The 15,880-nt window shown below is 47.5% G+C and overlaps 1 protein-coding gene across 1 annotated transcript; it reads left to right on the top strand.

Moving 5' to 3' along the window:
- Window positions 1–3,962: 3,962 nt before the first annotated feature.
- LOC109459617 (putative non-functional immunoglobulin lambda variable 5-48) lies at window positions 3,963–4,470 on the top strand. The gene is made up of 2 exons (XM_074321801.1): window positions 3,963–4,008; window positions 4,127–4,470. The coding sequence occupies exons 1-2, from the start codon at window positions 3,963–3,965 to the stop codon at window positions 4,468–4,470; spliced, it is 390 nt and encodes a 129-aa protein (XP_074177902.1).
- Window positions 4,471–15,880: the final 11,410 nt, after the last annotated feature.

Raw genomic sequence — 15,880 nt, 5'->3', positions numbered from 1 at the left:
CTCTATAAATGTCAATTATGTCCATTTCATCCTATATGCCATTTAGGGCTGCTATTTCATTATTTATTTTCTGTTTAGATGATCTAGCCATAGCTGTCAAGGATGTATCTAGGTCCCCTATTATAGAGATTTTTACTTTTGATCAAGGTGCAAAAGTCTTTCAGAGGAGGGTTAGACTTTACAAAAATAGTGCTAGAGCAATTGCATACCCATTGAGGTAAACGAATCTCAACCTAAAACTCTGAATCATAAAAATAAATAACTTAAATGGAACAGACCTAAATGTGAAACACAAAATCTTGCAACTTTGAGAAGAAACAAAGGGAAAAATCTATATCTGGGATTTATCTAAACATTCTTAGATAAGCCATCAACAGCATAATCCACAATAGAAAAATCGATAAATCGGTCTTCATCAAAAAGAAAACTTTTACTTTGTGAAGAGTCCGTTAAGGAAATGAAAAGACAAGCTACAAACTAAGAAAACGTGGTTGTACACCATATACCTGGAGTATGTAAAGAATTCTCAAAACTCAACAGAAAAAAACAATTTAATTAGAAAGCGTGTAAAAGACGTGTGCTATTTTACTAAATAAGATATACAAAAGTCAAGCACATGAAATGATGTTCAACGTTACTAGTCATTAGAGAAATACAAATTAAGACTGTGATGAGAGATCAGTATATACCTATCAAACAACTAGAGAGAAAAATATATATGATAGTACTGAATTCTAGTGTGAATAAGGAGAAACTTGATTTCTTATCCATTGCAGCAGGGAATGTCAAATGGTAAGGCCACTCTGGAAAAGAGTTTGACAGTTTCAGAAACAAACAAACACTAAATGTACACTTATTAGATGACCATTCAAGAATTTTCTCTTTTTAATTGCTGAGTAGTATTCTACGGTATGAATGTACCAAAGGTTGTTTAACCATTCATCCACTGAAGGACATTTTGGTTGTTTCCAGTTATGGCTTACTAAAAAAAAAAGCTGCTATGAAAAAATCAGATACAAGTTTTTGTGTGCACATGTTTTCCTTTCTCGAGGATAAATCTTTAGGAATACACTGTACACAGAGATGGTTATAGTTTTATGCTTGCATTTTTCTTTTAAATTATGTTTAATAAAAGTAAATATTCACTGATATCACAATGGTCAGAAATTTCCTAGCAGGTGACGCGTAAGTCTGGTCCTGAAGGAAGAAGGACAAGGCTAGGGCAAGAGGACCAAAAGGGCTTAAAGGGAACTCAACACCGTGGTTTGGGATTAAATATCGTTTTGCAATTAGGACCTGAACTTGCTTTTGTACAGAGCAGATGAGGGAGAGGGGAGGCCAGAGGCTGAGGGGGAAATGATGGTCATGCCCAAAAGAGTTCTTGAATGAGATACGAACATTTTTACTTACTCTTCAAGGGGAAAGAATCCATGGAGATTTTTAAACAGAGAGGTGCCTTAATAGGACTTTAGTTTGAAATATTGTGACTATGGTATAAAGAATAAAATAAAGCAGGGCAAATCGTTGACCAAAATAATGATTTTTGCTTTCTAAACATTTTGATTTGGGGGTTTGAGTTCACTCTAGAGGATGAATGAACTTGTTAAGTGCTTTGACCTCAGGGTCTGGGGAGCAAGAGAGGGTCATAAACTTGAGCTCTCGATGGTTTAATTCTCTGTCTATAAAGTATTAGTTATAGGACTGGAAGATGTTTAGTATAATGGACTGGATTCCATGGGTCCATGTGGAAACTGTCGAGAAAGAGATAATTGACCTCCAGATAGTTACAACAGAAACCACAGGGAGAAGGTGTTGGTGGAACAAAGTCTGAGGACAAAAGATAACTTTCAGGAGTAAATAAACTGTTGAGTGCAAATTAGTTGTGGTAACATCTGCTCACTTTTAACTAAGAGTTTGTGAGATAGTTGTTCACAATATGTCAGATACGTATCTCAACAATCCACCATGTGATCAATGAAACTTAATATTTAACACCTAAACCACAAATCCCTTTATGGACCCTGGAGGGAAAACTCATGAAGAAAGAGTGATGGGTTTATGAGCTCTGTGTTCACAGAAGAGATGATTCTCTGCTAGGGAAAGTGCAGGAAGGATCCTGAGAAATAATTATCTGAGGATGTATGTGCTGGTCTGGGCTTAATCTAAACAAAAATATCATTCGATGAACCTCACCGCTGCAAAACTTGGGATCCTTTAGGCTCCCTTGACTTTTTCCATCGGAACTATTCGTTCAGGTAATCATTAGGGAAATCAAAACACAAATCAATCGATGTGAGAGCAGTTGGAATCCATTTCTTTAATCCACAAGAGTTTTGGAAGAGTATTGACAGTGGTAGAGATTAGATGATGGATGCAGGGTTTTCATGGCACTGTTCTCTATAGTTTTTAGAAAATCAAGAAAGTCCACAACGAAAAATGTGTTTAAAAATTATACCTGTATGCTTGATGATGTGTGTCGACCCATCTTTTATCAGATGCTCCAAGTTGCCAACATGTGTGCTTCTGGCATGAATTCAAGTTGAAGTCCGTCTTCTTCGAACAGACAGAGGAGGAGCTGGTGTGGGGGCCAGGAAGGGACAGACCTCAGGGTTTCCAAGGACAGAGGAGGAGCAAGGGGAGGGGCTGCCAGGAAGGCATGGAGGGGGTGGGGCCAGACCATGAAAGGGCATGTTAGTGGGGCTGATGTGTTGGATTTTATGCAAGAAGAATTAGGAGCAACCGAAGGATTTTAAGCCATTGGGTGACCTTCTGAATATGAACGAGAAAGATCCCTCTGAATACTGTGAGCAGACAGTGCCTCAGGGAGCAGATAATCCTGGTCCTAGATTATTTACTAAAGACTCTAGAGTCCGTAGCCATTTGCACAGTGAATGCAAGTGTACATGCCAGGCACACTGAGGAAATGAAAGTTTCTACCCTTGTCTTTCTGGGCATTCAAAACATCTGCAGTATGACCTTAAAATATATACTGATATTCCTAATAAACTGAAAATAACTAGCAAGAAAAATAAGATGAAAAATCACACTATAAACAAAATGCATAATACCTAGGACAAAATACCCATAGAAAACATATGACACAACTATGCAGAAAACTGAAGTTTCTACTTAGAGATAAAATCAGCTACATATTATAGGGGAAAAGGTGTTATCCAGTTCACTGGTAAATATTAGCCTACAAAAACAGATCAACTGCCCCCTTGTCTGTTCTATGACACCTGGCCTCACGCACATTAGGGTCATTTAGCATTTTCTAGAATCTATTGTGTGTATGCGTGTGTGTGTGGGGGGATTATTGACAACTTAAATCTCTCTCTGTCTCTCTCTTTGTCTCTCTGTCACTTTCTGTCTGTCTGTCTCTCTCTCGATATATATATATCCCACAGAACAGAACTCATTCTGGGAGTGAGATACTACAGCAATTACCTACAATGTATCAAAATCACAGTTTCTGGGAAGGAGATCATGGCTGTATGAATAGAAACAGTGACCTGGTGAGCTCCACAAACCAGCTGGGCCATGGGGAGGTGTGTGCCCTGTGACCAGCAGGGGGCGCTATGGGACTGCCCTGTGGTCCTTGCACAGACGCTCAGTGAGGACCATTTCCTCAAAGGAGCTTGGACCTGGGGGCTAGGCCCCGCGCTCCCTGATGCGGACTCAGCAGCTGTGTCCTCTCATGCCTGGCAGAGGCCCCTGAGCAGGGACCTTTGTGTGGTCTCAGCAGGTGCCTCCTCCCAGGGCTCTCTCAGGGGTGAAGTCAACCTCCATCCTCCTCAGTGTAGGGTGTGAGCTGAGCTCCACCACCAGGGCTCAGGGAGGGGCAGGGCAGTCACTGGATGGACACACATTTGCATGGACAGCCCCTCCTCTGGCAGAGGGTGGAGAAGAAAAGGAGGCCTGGGGCAGCCCAGCCCCACTGTGGGCTCTGGGCTGTGTGCACCATGGCCTGGACTCCTGTCCTCCTCGTGCTCCTCTCTCACTGCACAGGTAGGGACAGGTTGGGGCACTAGGGCAGCTCTCTGGCCTGTGCCTGTTTCTCTGTCTCAGCACCTGAGAAACTTTACCCTGGTCGCTGCCCATCACCCATTTGTGTCTGTGTTTGCAGGTTCCCTCTCCCAGCCTGTGCTGACTCAGCCGCCCGCCCTCTCTGCATCTCCGGGAGCATCAGCCAGACTCACCTGCACCCTGAGCAGTGGCTTCAATGTTGAGGGCTATGGCATAGCCTGGTTCCAGCAGAAGCCAGGGAGCCCTCCCCGGTATCTCCTGGCCTTTAAATCAGACTCACAGAAACACCAGGGCCCCGGGGTCCCCAGCCGCTTCTCTGGATCCAAAGACACCTCGGCCAATGCAGGGCTTCTGCTCATCTCTGGGCTGCAGCCTGAGGACGAGGCTGACTATTACTGTGCTACAGGTCATGTCAGTGGGAGCAGCGTTAGTTACTCACAGTGACTCAGATGACGAGGAAGCGACACAATAACCCCTGGTCCACAGCCCTTGGCTCTGAGCCTCTTTGTTGAGAAACTTTTGAGGAGACACCTGCAGGGGAGACTTCTCTGTGGTCAGACTCGTCCTTGAGGAGGGACATGTAACAAACAGTTATGTCTGTTACCTGAGCCAGCACAAGTGTCCCAGGAACTCACAGGTGAGATAACAGAGTCCAACTGTTCATCCCATAGGTTATGAGTAAGTTAACAAGAATCAATGCTGTGTCTGCAGCTACAAATGGCTCCGAAGACAATCACGTTCATCCACAGATCTAACGCCATACAGTGTGAACCTTGTGTTACTAGTGACACATCCACAGTGACATGTGAATACTCACCCTGGTCATAGACACGGTTTTCTCTCTTTGAGCCAGGCTGCACATCGACTTGCACCCCGATTGTTCAGACTCCCACTGACACCCCCTCTCACCGTCCCTCTTCTCTCCTCTGCTGTGGTGACCCTCACCTTCCTGAGCTCTCCCTCTGGAGCTTCAGGTCCTCACTCCACCTGCACATTAGGTTTTCACAGAAAACTGACAGGTTCTTGTTGTAGATTCCATTCCTCAGGGCTCCATTTCTAGGGAGGAGGATGACGAGACATTAGACCAGCATCAAATCCCTTCATCATCTCATTTCTGCTTTACCCGCTAAATTGTATTTTTCTACTCCCCACTATCCTCAGTCACTCTCTTTTATACGACAATGCAAATGTTTTTTTTTTTTTTCTAAAAATGATGTGTTCACCCAACCTTTTTAGTATTTGCACATAGGAACTATTGATGTATTTGTTTTTCCTCCTTCAGAATTCCTGAGTCCCGGCCCACAGTCAGCATTGATGTCATAGACAAAGGAAGGATTGGCTGCCTATTTCAACACAGGCCAGCTTTTTTCCTTTGTCCTGAGAAGATTTGTTTCCTGTGGACATTGTGACTAACTCAGCCATACACAGTTTACTCAAATTAAAGAAGTCCCATATTTAGCTTTGTTCCAAAATACAAGTAAACACTCTCTCCTGATCAACCCGAGGGAGGGTCTGTGGACCACAGGGCACTGTGGGGTACAGCGATGATGTTAGGGGCAGAAAGATGGGGGCCTGTGTGCCTACCCCCTGCCCTGTTCCTCCTGAGACCTGAAGACCCCACAGCTGTAGGTCGTGTGCCTGCAGGATGAAAGCGGACAGATTATCTCACTCCACAAGACTCCTGATTAAGTGGAATTGTTAATCAGAGCTAATCTGCACCAAATTCCTCCTTCCTGCCTAAATTCACCCTGGTCCAAGGGAAGTGGCTTTCCAGACACGGACCTTCTTTAGCTCTAGGCTCCAGGGCCCTGGAGGGTCTTACGGAGAACCAGCCCCAGGGATGGTTTTCCACAGACAACCACCCTCAGGGGATAGAGAGGACAGGACATAAGAGGGACAGGAGCCACTTGTCCTCACGCTTGGTCTGTGGGCAAAAGGCTTCCTGAGCTTGCATTAGTATACACCCCCGCCATGCACACACATACAACCTCACCTGAAGTTTTTGAGCTTCTTGGTCTCTCCGGGAGTCAGGGATCAATGTGCTGACCCAGCCGTCCTCAGGGTCAGAATCTCCAGGAGGAAGACTCTCCATCATCAGTGACATGAGTGTAACTGGGGTCCTGTTATCAGGGCCACCAGGAAGTGCCCTGAACACCCGCTGTGCTGGGATGAGTTGATGCTCAGGATCCCAGGACGAGTCTCTGCTCCGTCAGCAGCTCAGCCCCCTGACCACGTCTGGTCCCCAGTCAGCACACGGGGCTGATCATCGCCTTTATCTGGGACAGCAGCCTCAGTGCTACTCCCACCACGCTCACACATGAGACACAAGCTCCCTTGTGCTTTCAGAGTTGGGCCGCACTCACTCAGTCACCACCCATGACACCTCCATCCAGATTGACGCTTGTTGAAGTCTTTGTCCCAACCCCAGGACCACAGTGCTTGTGAGTTCAGGGACATAGTCCCTCTTTTCTCCATCTTTCCATGACTCAGACATGACCTTGGACGGGAACTTTGGGGTTCATTGGCTTTGGGTAATAGAAAATCATTCTTGTAGTCAGTGGGTGGCTGAACGAACAATTCCTCCCTCTTGAAAATTCTGGGCAGACGGGGCAGGGCTGTAGCTGTGCTCACCACAGAGACACGTCTGACACCAAAATTGCTTTGTTCTAGAAGCTTTGCCTATGGTCGGTAATTCCATCACTAAGGTAGTTCTGAAGTTTATAAGAAGAGACCCCTTACGGGGTTTCACTGGGCACAAAGTCGGGCTCTACTATCTGTATCCAGACCGAAAATACAAAACTTATGAGTAAAGAAAGAAAAAAAGTGATTTTAGGGGAAACTTTATATGCCCCTATTCCACCGAGAAGAGAAGGTGATGGCCTTTCCATTGTTTTTACATCCATGTTTTTAATGGTGTTTCCCGTCAATATTCACCATCACTGAGTTTCTAAATCAGTACCACTGAGGTGAATTTCCTATAAAATAAACATTTTTGGTTCACAGTTGGGGAAGTGGCGACTAATATATAATATCTTATAAAAGGTCTCTGTTAAACCAATTTGAATTTTAACTCATTCCGTCCTAGAACCTTCTGCATGTGTGTCCCTTCTGCTCTTAGGTAAAGGCCACAAACAACGTCATTTGGCAAGGCCCGTGCCCACGTGTGACTGTCAGCTGGAAAATGGACTCCTCGGACTGAATCACTGCTCACAGTGTGTGAATGACAATTGTTTGAAGCAGATGGAAATGTTGACAGACAATAAAGAGTCACAGAGCGTCACTCACAAGGAATGCACACGGGGCTTCCTCCCCACAACCTCCCCTCCCTAGAGAAGAGCCCCCTTTCTCCTCAGGGATGTGGGGGATCCACAGGGAAGAGAGCTCTGGGCACCAGGGAGGAGTCATACGAAGAACCTGTGTCCTGCACGGAAGGGGACATAGCTCCATGGGGACTGTCACTGCTCTGGACTTGATCCTGATGTGAGAACAGTTTGTATAAGAGACACCGCCTCAGTCCTGAACATTGAAAAGCCAAGGGAGCCATGGACAGGCTCACCCTGAGGAGTCTGAGTGGAGCATAAAGATGCCCTGAGGTGATGGGGGGCCACATGAGGAGACACCTGGGCTGACCCTAAGGCAGGGGCAGAGGACAGAGCTTTGGGGATGTGGAAGCTGCTGATGGGCCCTCGTCACCATGTCACACAGTGGAGCGTCTGGACTGGGCACCAGGGGGTCGTAAAGGTCCATTCCTGATCATCTGGGGGTGACCAGAGCTGGGACCAGCCTCCTGGCACAGCTTGTGTCCTCTGCTCAGGGCTCACAGCTGTGACCTCCCCACACCCTGGGCCCCACACAGCCCCTCCTCTGTCCACACCCTTGACATCCTCAGACAGAGAGGCCTGACCCGGGGCCCAGTGAGGGATCAGAAAACTGGGGGTCTCATTTGCATGAGTGGACCCTCCCTCTCTCAGAGTATGAAGAGGGGAAGGGAGACATTTGGGGGAAGCTCTGCTTCAGCTGTGGGGCCACAGAAGGCAGGACTCGGTGACCATCTCCACCATGGCCTGGTCCCCTCTCCTCCTCACCCTCATCGCTCACTGCACAGGTGACTGGATACGGGGACAGGGGAAGGGACCCTGGGAAGATACATGGGGCCCTGCTTCCTCCCTTTGTCTCTAGACCCAGAATCAGCATCTCTGTGTCTCTCCCTCTTCCAGGATCCTGGGCCCAGTCTGTGCTGACTCAGCCGCCCTCCATGTCTGGGGCCCCGGGACAGAGTGTCACCATCTCCTGCACTGGAAGCAGCTCCAACATTGGTAGTTACAGTGTGGACTGGTACCAACAGCTCCCAGGAACGGCCCCCAAACTCCTCATCTATGGTAACAGCAAACGACCCTCAGGGGTCCCCAACCGATTCTCTGGTTCCAAGTCTGGCAACTCGGCCTCCCTGACCATCAGTGGGCTCCAGGCTGAGGACGAGGCCGATTATTACTGTGAGACCTATGACAAAAGTCTCAGTGCTCGCACAGTGCTCCAGGCCTGTGGGGAAGTGAGACACAAACCTGCTGTCATTCCTGCTGTGGGGTTTCCCTGGGCAAACCCACTGACAAGACAGCTGCTTCCTGTTTTGTTTGGCCTAAAGTTGGGTCTTAGCCCCATTCCAGAAAACTTTGTCTGCACAGTGTGTCCTTCTCCTAACGAATTCTGCCCCCAAAGCCTGTCCTTGGTGGCTGTACATTGTCTGATTTTCTGAAATTGAACAGAAATTCCTGGTTGCTGGGACATGCTGCCCTGGGGACAGAGGCCGTGAGGGGTGTGTTAGTGCCAGGGCTGCTATGACACAGTACACAGACTGGGCGGCTTAAACAACTGAAGTGTATGTTCTCACAGAGGTAAATTCTAGAAGTCCAAGGTTGCCTTCTCCTGAGGCCTCTGTCCTGGGCTTACAGGCGGCTGCATTCTCCCTGAGTCCCCACATGGCCTGTTCTCCGTGTGCGCTCACCCTGGTTTCTCTTCTTCTTCTTATAAAGACACCAGCCCTGCTTGATTAGGGCACGACCCTCATGACCTTGGTGACCTTCATAACCACCTACCAGGCCTGATATCCAGGGACAGTCACAGTGTGGATTGGAATTACAACATAGGATGGTGGGACACAGTTCAGTCCATACCAAGGGTCAGGACAGAAACAGGGACACAGGGTCCAGGTGTGTCTGACTCAGTTTAGTTGACTGTCCAGATGATGTGAGTCCACACCTTTTACTGAACACCTACTACGTGCCTGACTTGGGTCTAGGGACTAAGAACACTTTGTGCAAAACACAGGAGGGTTCCCCTTGCTCAGGGAGCTGACGTTGTCTGGAGAAGAGAGGACAATCAAGCCAAAGGCTTGTGCCCATGCTTTATTTCCCACACGGGGACGAAGGGTGTCTGCAGTCCCAGGTATCACAGCCACACAACACCCCCCACCCCCATCAGAAAGAGAAAGACTTGCCTTCCCTGACCCATTGATCGGGACCCCACGATTCAGGGTGACTGGAGCAGCTCACTCACGTCATCCTGACACCAGCATGGTGACTAAGGAGGGGATTGTCAGATAGATTTAGGGAACACAAGACCTGTCCATTTGAAACGGGGGTCAGTCCCAGATTAACCCCAGGGATGGGAGATTTGGAGTCCAAATAGGATAAGACAATGATGGAAGTTTACTAAATATGTCCCCACTCTGTGCATCATTCCTTCCTCCACCCTCATGTTTAGTTCAGGTTGGGACATGTACTGAGGACACTGGGATCTGGGCAGGTGACACCGGCCAGGCTGTTCCCGTCTCATAAACTGTAGCTCTGCTCCCTGACTATTCTCATATTCCTGCAACACATCAATTCCAGGCCAGGACATGCTGACTCCCAGATATGAAATTCAGGGTGTTTCAGGAGAGGTAGAAAGATGTCCTTGCTTGTCAGAGATAGTAACAAGATAAAGAAGGTTCAAGAACCCCCAGTGTTGGCCACTTGCCCACTATTTCAGGGCACTTCTCCTTCACCTGTCACTCTGTCAGGTGAGGACCAAATTCAGGGTCAAAACAGAAACCTATCTTCTGTCTACACTCTCCATGGATTCTCTTCCCTCATAACGATGGGGCCAGACTGTGAAAGGGTAGGTTAGTGGGGCTGGTGTGTTGGATTTTATGCAAGAAGAATTAGAAACAACTCAAGGATTTTAAGCCATTGAGTGACCTTCTGAATAGGAACAAGAAAGATCCCTCTGAATACTGTGAGCAGACAGTGCCTCAGGAAGAAGATAATCCTGGTCCTAGATTGTTTACTAAAGACTCTAGAGTCCGTAGCCATTTGCACAGTGAATGCAGGTGTACATGCCAGGCACACTGAGGAAATGAAAGTTTCTATCCTTGTGTTTTTGGGCATTCAAAACCTCTGCTGTATGACCTTAAAATATATACTGATATTCCTAATAAACTGAAAATAACTAGCAAGAAAAATAAGATGAAAAATTACAATATAAACAAAATGTATAATATCTAGGACAAAATACCCATAGAAAACATATGACACAACTATGCACAAAGCTGAAGATTCTACTTACAGATAAAATCAGCTACATATTATAGGGGAAAAGGTGTTATACAGTTCACTGGTACATATTAGCCTACAAAAACAGATCACCTGCCCCCTTGTCTGTTCTATGACACCTGGCCTCATGCACACGAGGGTCATTTAGCATTTTCTAGAATCTGTTGGGTGTGTGTGTATAGGGGTGGGTATTGACAACTTAAGTCTCTCTGTCTCTCTTTGTCTCTCTGTCTCTGTCTCTTTCTCTCTCTACATATAGAGAGATATAGGTATCTATCTATCTATCTATCTATCTATCTATCTATCTATCTATCTATCTATCTATCTATCTATCTATATCCCGCAGAACAGAACTCATTCTGGGAGTGAGATACTACAGCAATCACCTACAGTGTATCAAAATCACAGTTTCTGGAAGGAGATCATGGCTGTATGAATAGAGATAGTGACCTGGTGAGCTGCACAAACCATCTTGGCCACGGGACGTGTGTGCCCTGTGACCTGCAGGGGGCGCTGTGGGACTGCCCTGCGGTCCCTACACAGCTGCTCAGTGAGGGGCATTCACTCAAAGGAACCTGGGCTTGGGGTCTGGGCCCTGAGCTCCCCGATGGGGACTCAGCAGCTGTATCCTCTCAGGCCTGGCAGAGTCCCCTTGTGCAGCGACCTTTGTGTGGTCTCAGCAGGTGCTTCCTCCCAGGGCTCTCCCAGGGGTGAAGCCAACCTCCATCCTCCTCAGTCTGGGGTGTGAGCTGAGCTCCAGCACCAGGGCTCAGGGAGGGGCTGGGCAGTCACTGGATGGACACACATTTGCATGGACAGCCCCTCCTCTGGCAGAGGGTGGAGAAGAAAAGGAGGCCTGGGGCAGCCCAGCCCCACTGTGGGCTCAGGGCTGTGTGCACCATGGCCTGGACTCCTGTCCTCCTCGTGCTCCTCTCTCACTGCGCAGGTGGGGGCGGGACTCAGGGACTAGGGCAACCCTCTGAACTGTGCCTCTTTCTGTGTGTAATTCCCTGAGAAACTCTACCCTGGGCCAACCCCATCTCCCATTTGTATCTGTGTTTGCAGGTTCCCTCTCCCAGCCTGTGCTGACTCAGCCGCCCGCCCTCTGCATCTCCGGGAGCATCAGCCAGACTCACTTGTACCCTGAGCAGTGGCTTCAATGCTGAGGGCTACTGGATAGCCTGGTACCAGCAGAAGCCAGGGAGCCCTCCCCGGTATCTCCTGAGCTTTAAATCAGACTCAGATAAACACCAGGGCTCCGGAGTCCCCAGCTGCTTCTCTGGATCCAAAGACACCTCGGCCAATGCAGGGCTTCTGCTCATCTCTGGGCTGCAGCCTGAGGACGAGGCTGACTATTACTGTGCTACAGGTCATGGCAGTGGGAGCAGCTTTAGTTACTCACAGTGACTCAGATGACGAGGAAGCGACACAATAACCCCTGGTCCACAGCCCTTGGCTCTGAACCTCTTTGTTGAGAAACTTTTGAGGAGACACCTGCAGGGGAGACTTGTCTGTGGTCAGACTCGTCCTTGAGGAGGGACATGTAACAAACAGTTATGTCCATTACCTGAGCCAGCACAAGTGTCCCAGGAACTCAAAGGTGAGATAACAGAGTCCAGCTGTTCATCCCATAGGTTATGAGTAATTTAACAAGAATCAATGCTGTGTCTGCAGCTACAAATGGCTCCGAAGACAATCACGTTCATCCACAGATCTAACGCCATACAGTGTGAACCTTGTGTTACTAGTGACACATCCACAGCGACATGTGAATACTCACGCTGGTCATAGACACGCTTTTCTCTCTTTGAGCCGGGCTGCACATCAACTTGCACCTCGATTGTTCAGACTTCCACTGACACCCCCTCTCACCGTCCCTCTTCTCTCCTCTGCTGCTGCGTCCCTCACCTTCCTCATCTCTCCCTCTGTCTATTTAGGTCTTCACTCCATCTCACAGACACAGACAATAGTTTAGTGGTTACGAGAGGGTAGGCGGGGAGGGAGGTGGTAGATGAAGGTAAAAGGAATCAAATATATGGTGATGGAAGGAGCACTGACTGGGTGGTGAACACACAATGTGATCTATAGATGATGTATTACAGAATTGTACAACTGAAACCTATGTAATTTTAGTAAGTATTGTCACCCCAATAAGCTTTAATTTAAAAAATGTGATATATACCTAAATATATATCATATCATATATATGTATAATTTAGCCTTAAAGAGGAGAGAAATCCTGTCATATGCACACCATGGATGAATATTGAGGACTCTATGCTAAGTGATTTAGACCACTTACAAAAAGACAAATAGTACCCATATATGATTCAAAGTAGTCAAATTCATAGAAACAGAAAATAGAATAGTGGATGTCAGGGACTGGGGGTAGAGGGAAATGGAGAATTGATTTTTAATGTGTATAGAATTTCAGTTTTTCAAGATGAAAAATTGTGCAAATGTGTTGCATAACAATGTCAATAAACGTAGCACTACTAAACTGTACACTTAAAGTGACTAACATAATAAATGTTATATGTGCATTTTAGCAAAAGTTTAAAAATAAGCTGGGCCAGAATGAGGGGAGCTGCCAAACTACAGGCGTGGAGTGCGGAGATGGACGTCAGGGTGTGTGAACTCTGACGGGAGGAAATACCACCTTGTGCTGCAGAATAGCCTTGATGGCACTGGCCGTGATTGTGCCACCAATAGAAATCACAGATGTTTTTGTAGGACCTCATGGTGGTCATAGAATCTCCAGATACTGTGTAACCACATCCTACTTCAAAATCACTAATTCTAATAACATAATTGCTTAATAAAGAGGCTCAAATTGGGCTTAAACTACTCAATGTAAAAATGACAATAGTAATACCCAACTGGTCCACAAAATGAGAAACCTCACACTCATTTAGGCTCTTCTCTCTGCCCTAGCCAGACATCCAATTGATCACTATCGTGTGCATTCTCTTTCTAAACGTCTTTCAAATTCATCTGGCCCTTTGACTGTCCACTGTAACATCTTATTTTAAACTTCTTGGCACTTACTGATTGTGGCTATGACTGAATTGGCTCCTGACTCACATCTGCCCCTTCCCTCCCTGACTCCCCTGGGTCTTCCTGCTCCTCTGGTTTTTTCTGATGATGAAATCTGGTCCTGATTGCAGGATTCCTCCCTTTTCCTGCTTGATCAGCGGGGCTTCCTGTCAGTGAATGGTTCAGAAACTCCCCCCATGTAGTCCCTTCCACTGAAGGCAGAGCTCCTGCCTCCATCTCTTTTCAGACAGAGCCCATTCTCATCGTGATATTCCTCACCTTCAATGACACAAAGCGACTCAAAATATCTGGACCAGATTAGTGAGCTTTGATCCACCTAGAGATAAAAAAGCTTTAAATGTTGTGTGATCATAGGATGGTGTATGGAAAGCCCTGGACTCGTGGCTGGAATTGTCAGGGGTGTGAATTTGGGAGGGGCGTGGATTTGGGAGGGCAGGAGACCTGAGCGCCAGCACCTGCCCGAGGTCGACCTGTGTCCTGCATCCACCAGGGGGCGCTGTGGCCTAAGCACCTGATTGAGGAGCTCCAGTTTCTCAGCAGTTTCCCCATCCCCTTGAAGGTGTGCCTGTGGCTCACATGGTAAATTGCGGCCCCCCTCCTACAGTCTCTCTTTTTCTCAGGTGGGGCCACGATGGGGTTTGTACAGCCTCTAGAAAGGGGACGATTTGCATGGAGACCTGCCTCTCTCAGAATCAGGGTGACATATAAGAAAGAATGCTGAAGGCTCAGGCCTGGCTTTGTGGCTCAGGAAGCAGAGCCTGGGAGCGTCTCCACTATGGGCTGGGCTCCACTCTTTCTGACTGTCCTCGCTTACTGCACAGGTGGTGCCTGCAGGGAAATTTGGGAGGGCACCTCTTTGTCCCCTGGGATGATGACCTCCCTGGGAAGGGGGCCTGTCCTGTCCTCACTGATCTCTGTGTCCCTCCTTCCTTTCAGGGTCTTGGGCTGAGTTTGTGCTGACTCAACCCCGCTTTGTGTCTGGGTCTCCGGGACAGAAGGTCACCATCTCCTGCACCCGCAGCAGTGGCAACATTGGGGGTTACTATGTGCAGTGGTACCAGCAGCGCGCGGGCGGTGCCCCCACCACCGTAATCTATGATGATAATGAAAGACCATCCGGGGTTCCCGATCGGTTCTCTGGCTCCATCGACAGCTCCTCCAACAGCGCCTCCCTGACCATCTCGGGGCTGCAGCCTGCGGACGAGGCCGACTACTACTGTCAGTCTTATGATAGCAGCAATAAGCACAGTAATTCAGGCCCAAGGGGAAGTGCGACCAAAACTCCCCAGAGTGTCCCCGTCCTGGGTCTGCCCTCTCCCACCCGCACCAGGGAGGGGTGCCCTTACCTGTCGTCTGCTTGAACGCTAGAGTTCGAATTATCTTGAATTCCTCTATTTTCTTTCCAAAAATGCCAGTTCCCCTGCCACGTCTTGAGGGATAAACGCTTGTTCCCTTTGCAACCATTTCATGTGAAGATTTAGTTCAGAACAGGGTTTCTGAATGTCAGAAACTGACAAAGGGGGAGGGAGTCATTTCTTTTGGGGGGGGCTGTTCTGTGCCTGTGGGATGTCAGGGCACTTTGAGGGGCTCCACACATCAGACATCAGTTGAACCCTACTCTCAAAGTCATGACACACAAAAAAGACTCCAGACATTTGCAAATCTGCCCTGGGAAGTGGAGGGCAAAAGCACCTGTTTCAGAACCAGAAGTTTAAAAGAGCATGTTTTCAGCTATTAGAAAGGCTTTGGCTTTGAGTCCTGATATGCCACTCAGCTGGACAGATGGCTAGATGTGTCATCTCTGTGCTTCTGGGTTCCATATGTTAGACAAAGCAGTTGCACAGGCCTCAGATGATTGTCCTGATGGATGAGTAACATTCTAAGCTCAGAGGTCAGAGAACTTGCTACCCAGTCATATGGCATCTGACCAGAGAGCAGAGTACAATTTTGACCAGACTAGGTGTGTAATTAATCTTTATATAAAGCACATGAAATCATAATAAATCCCTCTTCATTTATTCCCCCAGGGAGTACTTTTTAAGCATGAGACACAAACTGTACTCAGTTTCCTTTTTAAGATGGGCGTGAGAAACAGACAAGAACAGCAGCATAGGTGAGTGTATAACAACGTCCTTTCTTTCACCAGAGTGTCAGGTTCAAATTTTGGCTCTGCCTTCTTTTGGCTCTGTTCAAATTTTGGTCCTTGG

The sequence above is a fragment of the Rhinolophus sinicus genome, linkage group LG16 (assembly GCF_036562045.2).
Source record: "Rhinolophus sinicus isolate RSC01 linkage group LG16, ASM3656204v1, whole genome shotgun sequence".
NCBI lineage: Eukaryota > Metazoa > Chordata > Mammalia > Chiroptera > Rhinolophidae > Rhinolophus > Rhinolophus sinicus.
This window is presented reverse-complemented; position numbering and strand designations above follow the sequence as displayed.

Coding starts and splice junctions, on each gene's coding strand:
- LOC109459617 (XM_074321801.1), top strand. CDS start 3,963: ATGGCCTGGACTCCTGTCCTCCTCGTGCTCCTCTCTCACTGCACAG. Junction 4,009..4,126: donor GCTCCTCTCTCACTGCACAG/GTAGGGACAGGT, acceptor CTGTGTTTGCAG/GTTCCCTCTCCCAGCCTGTG.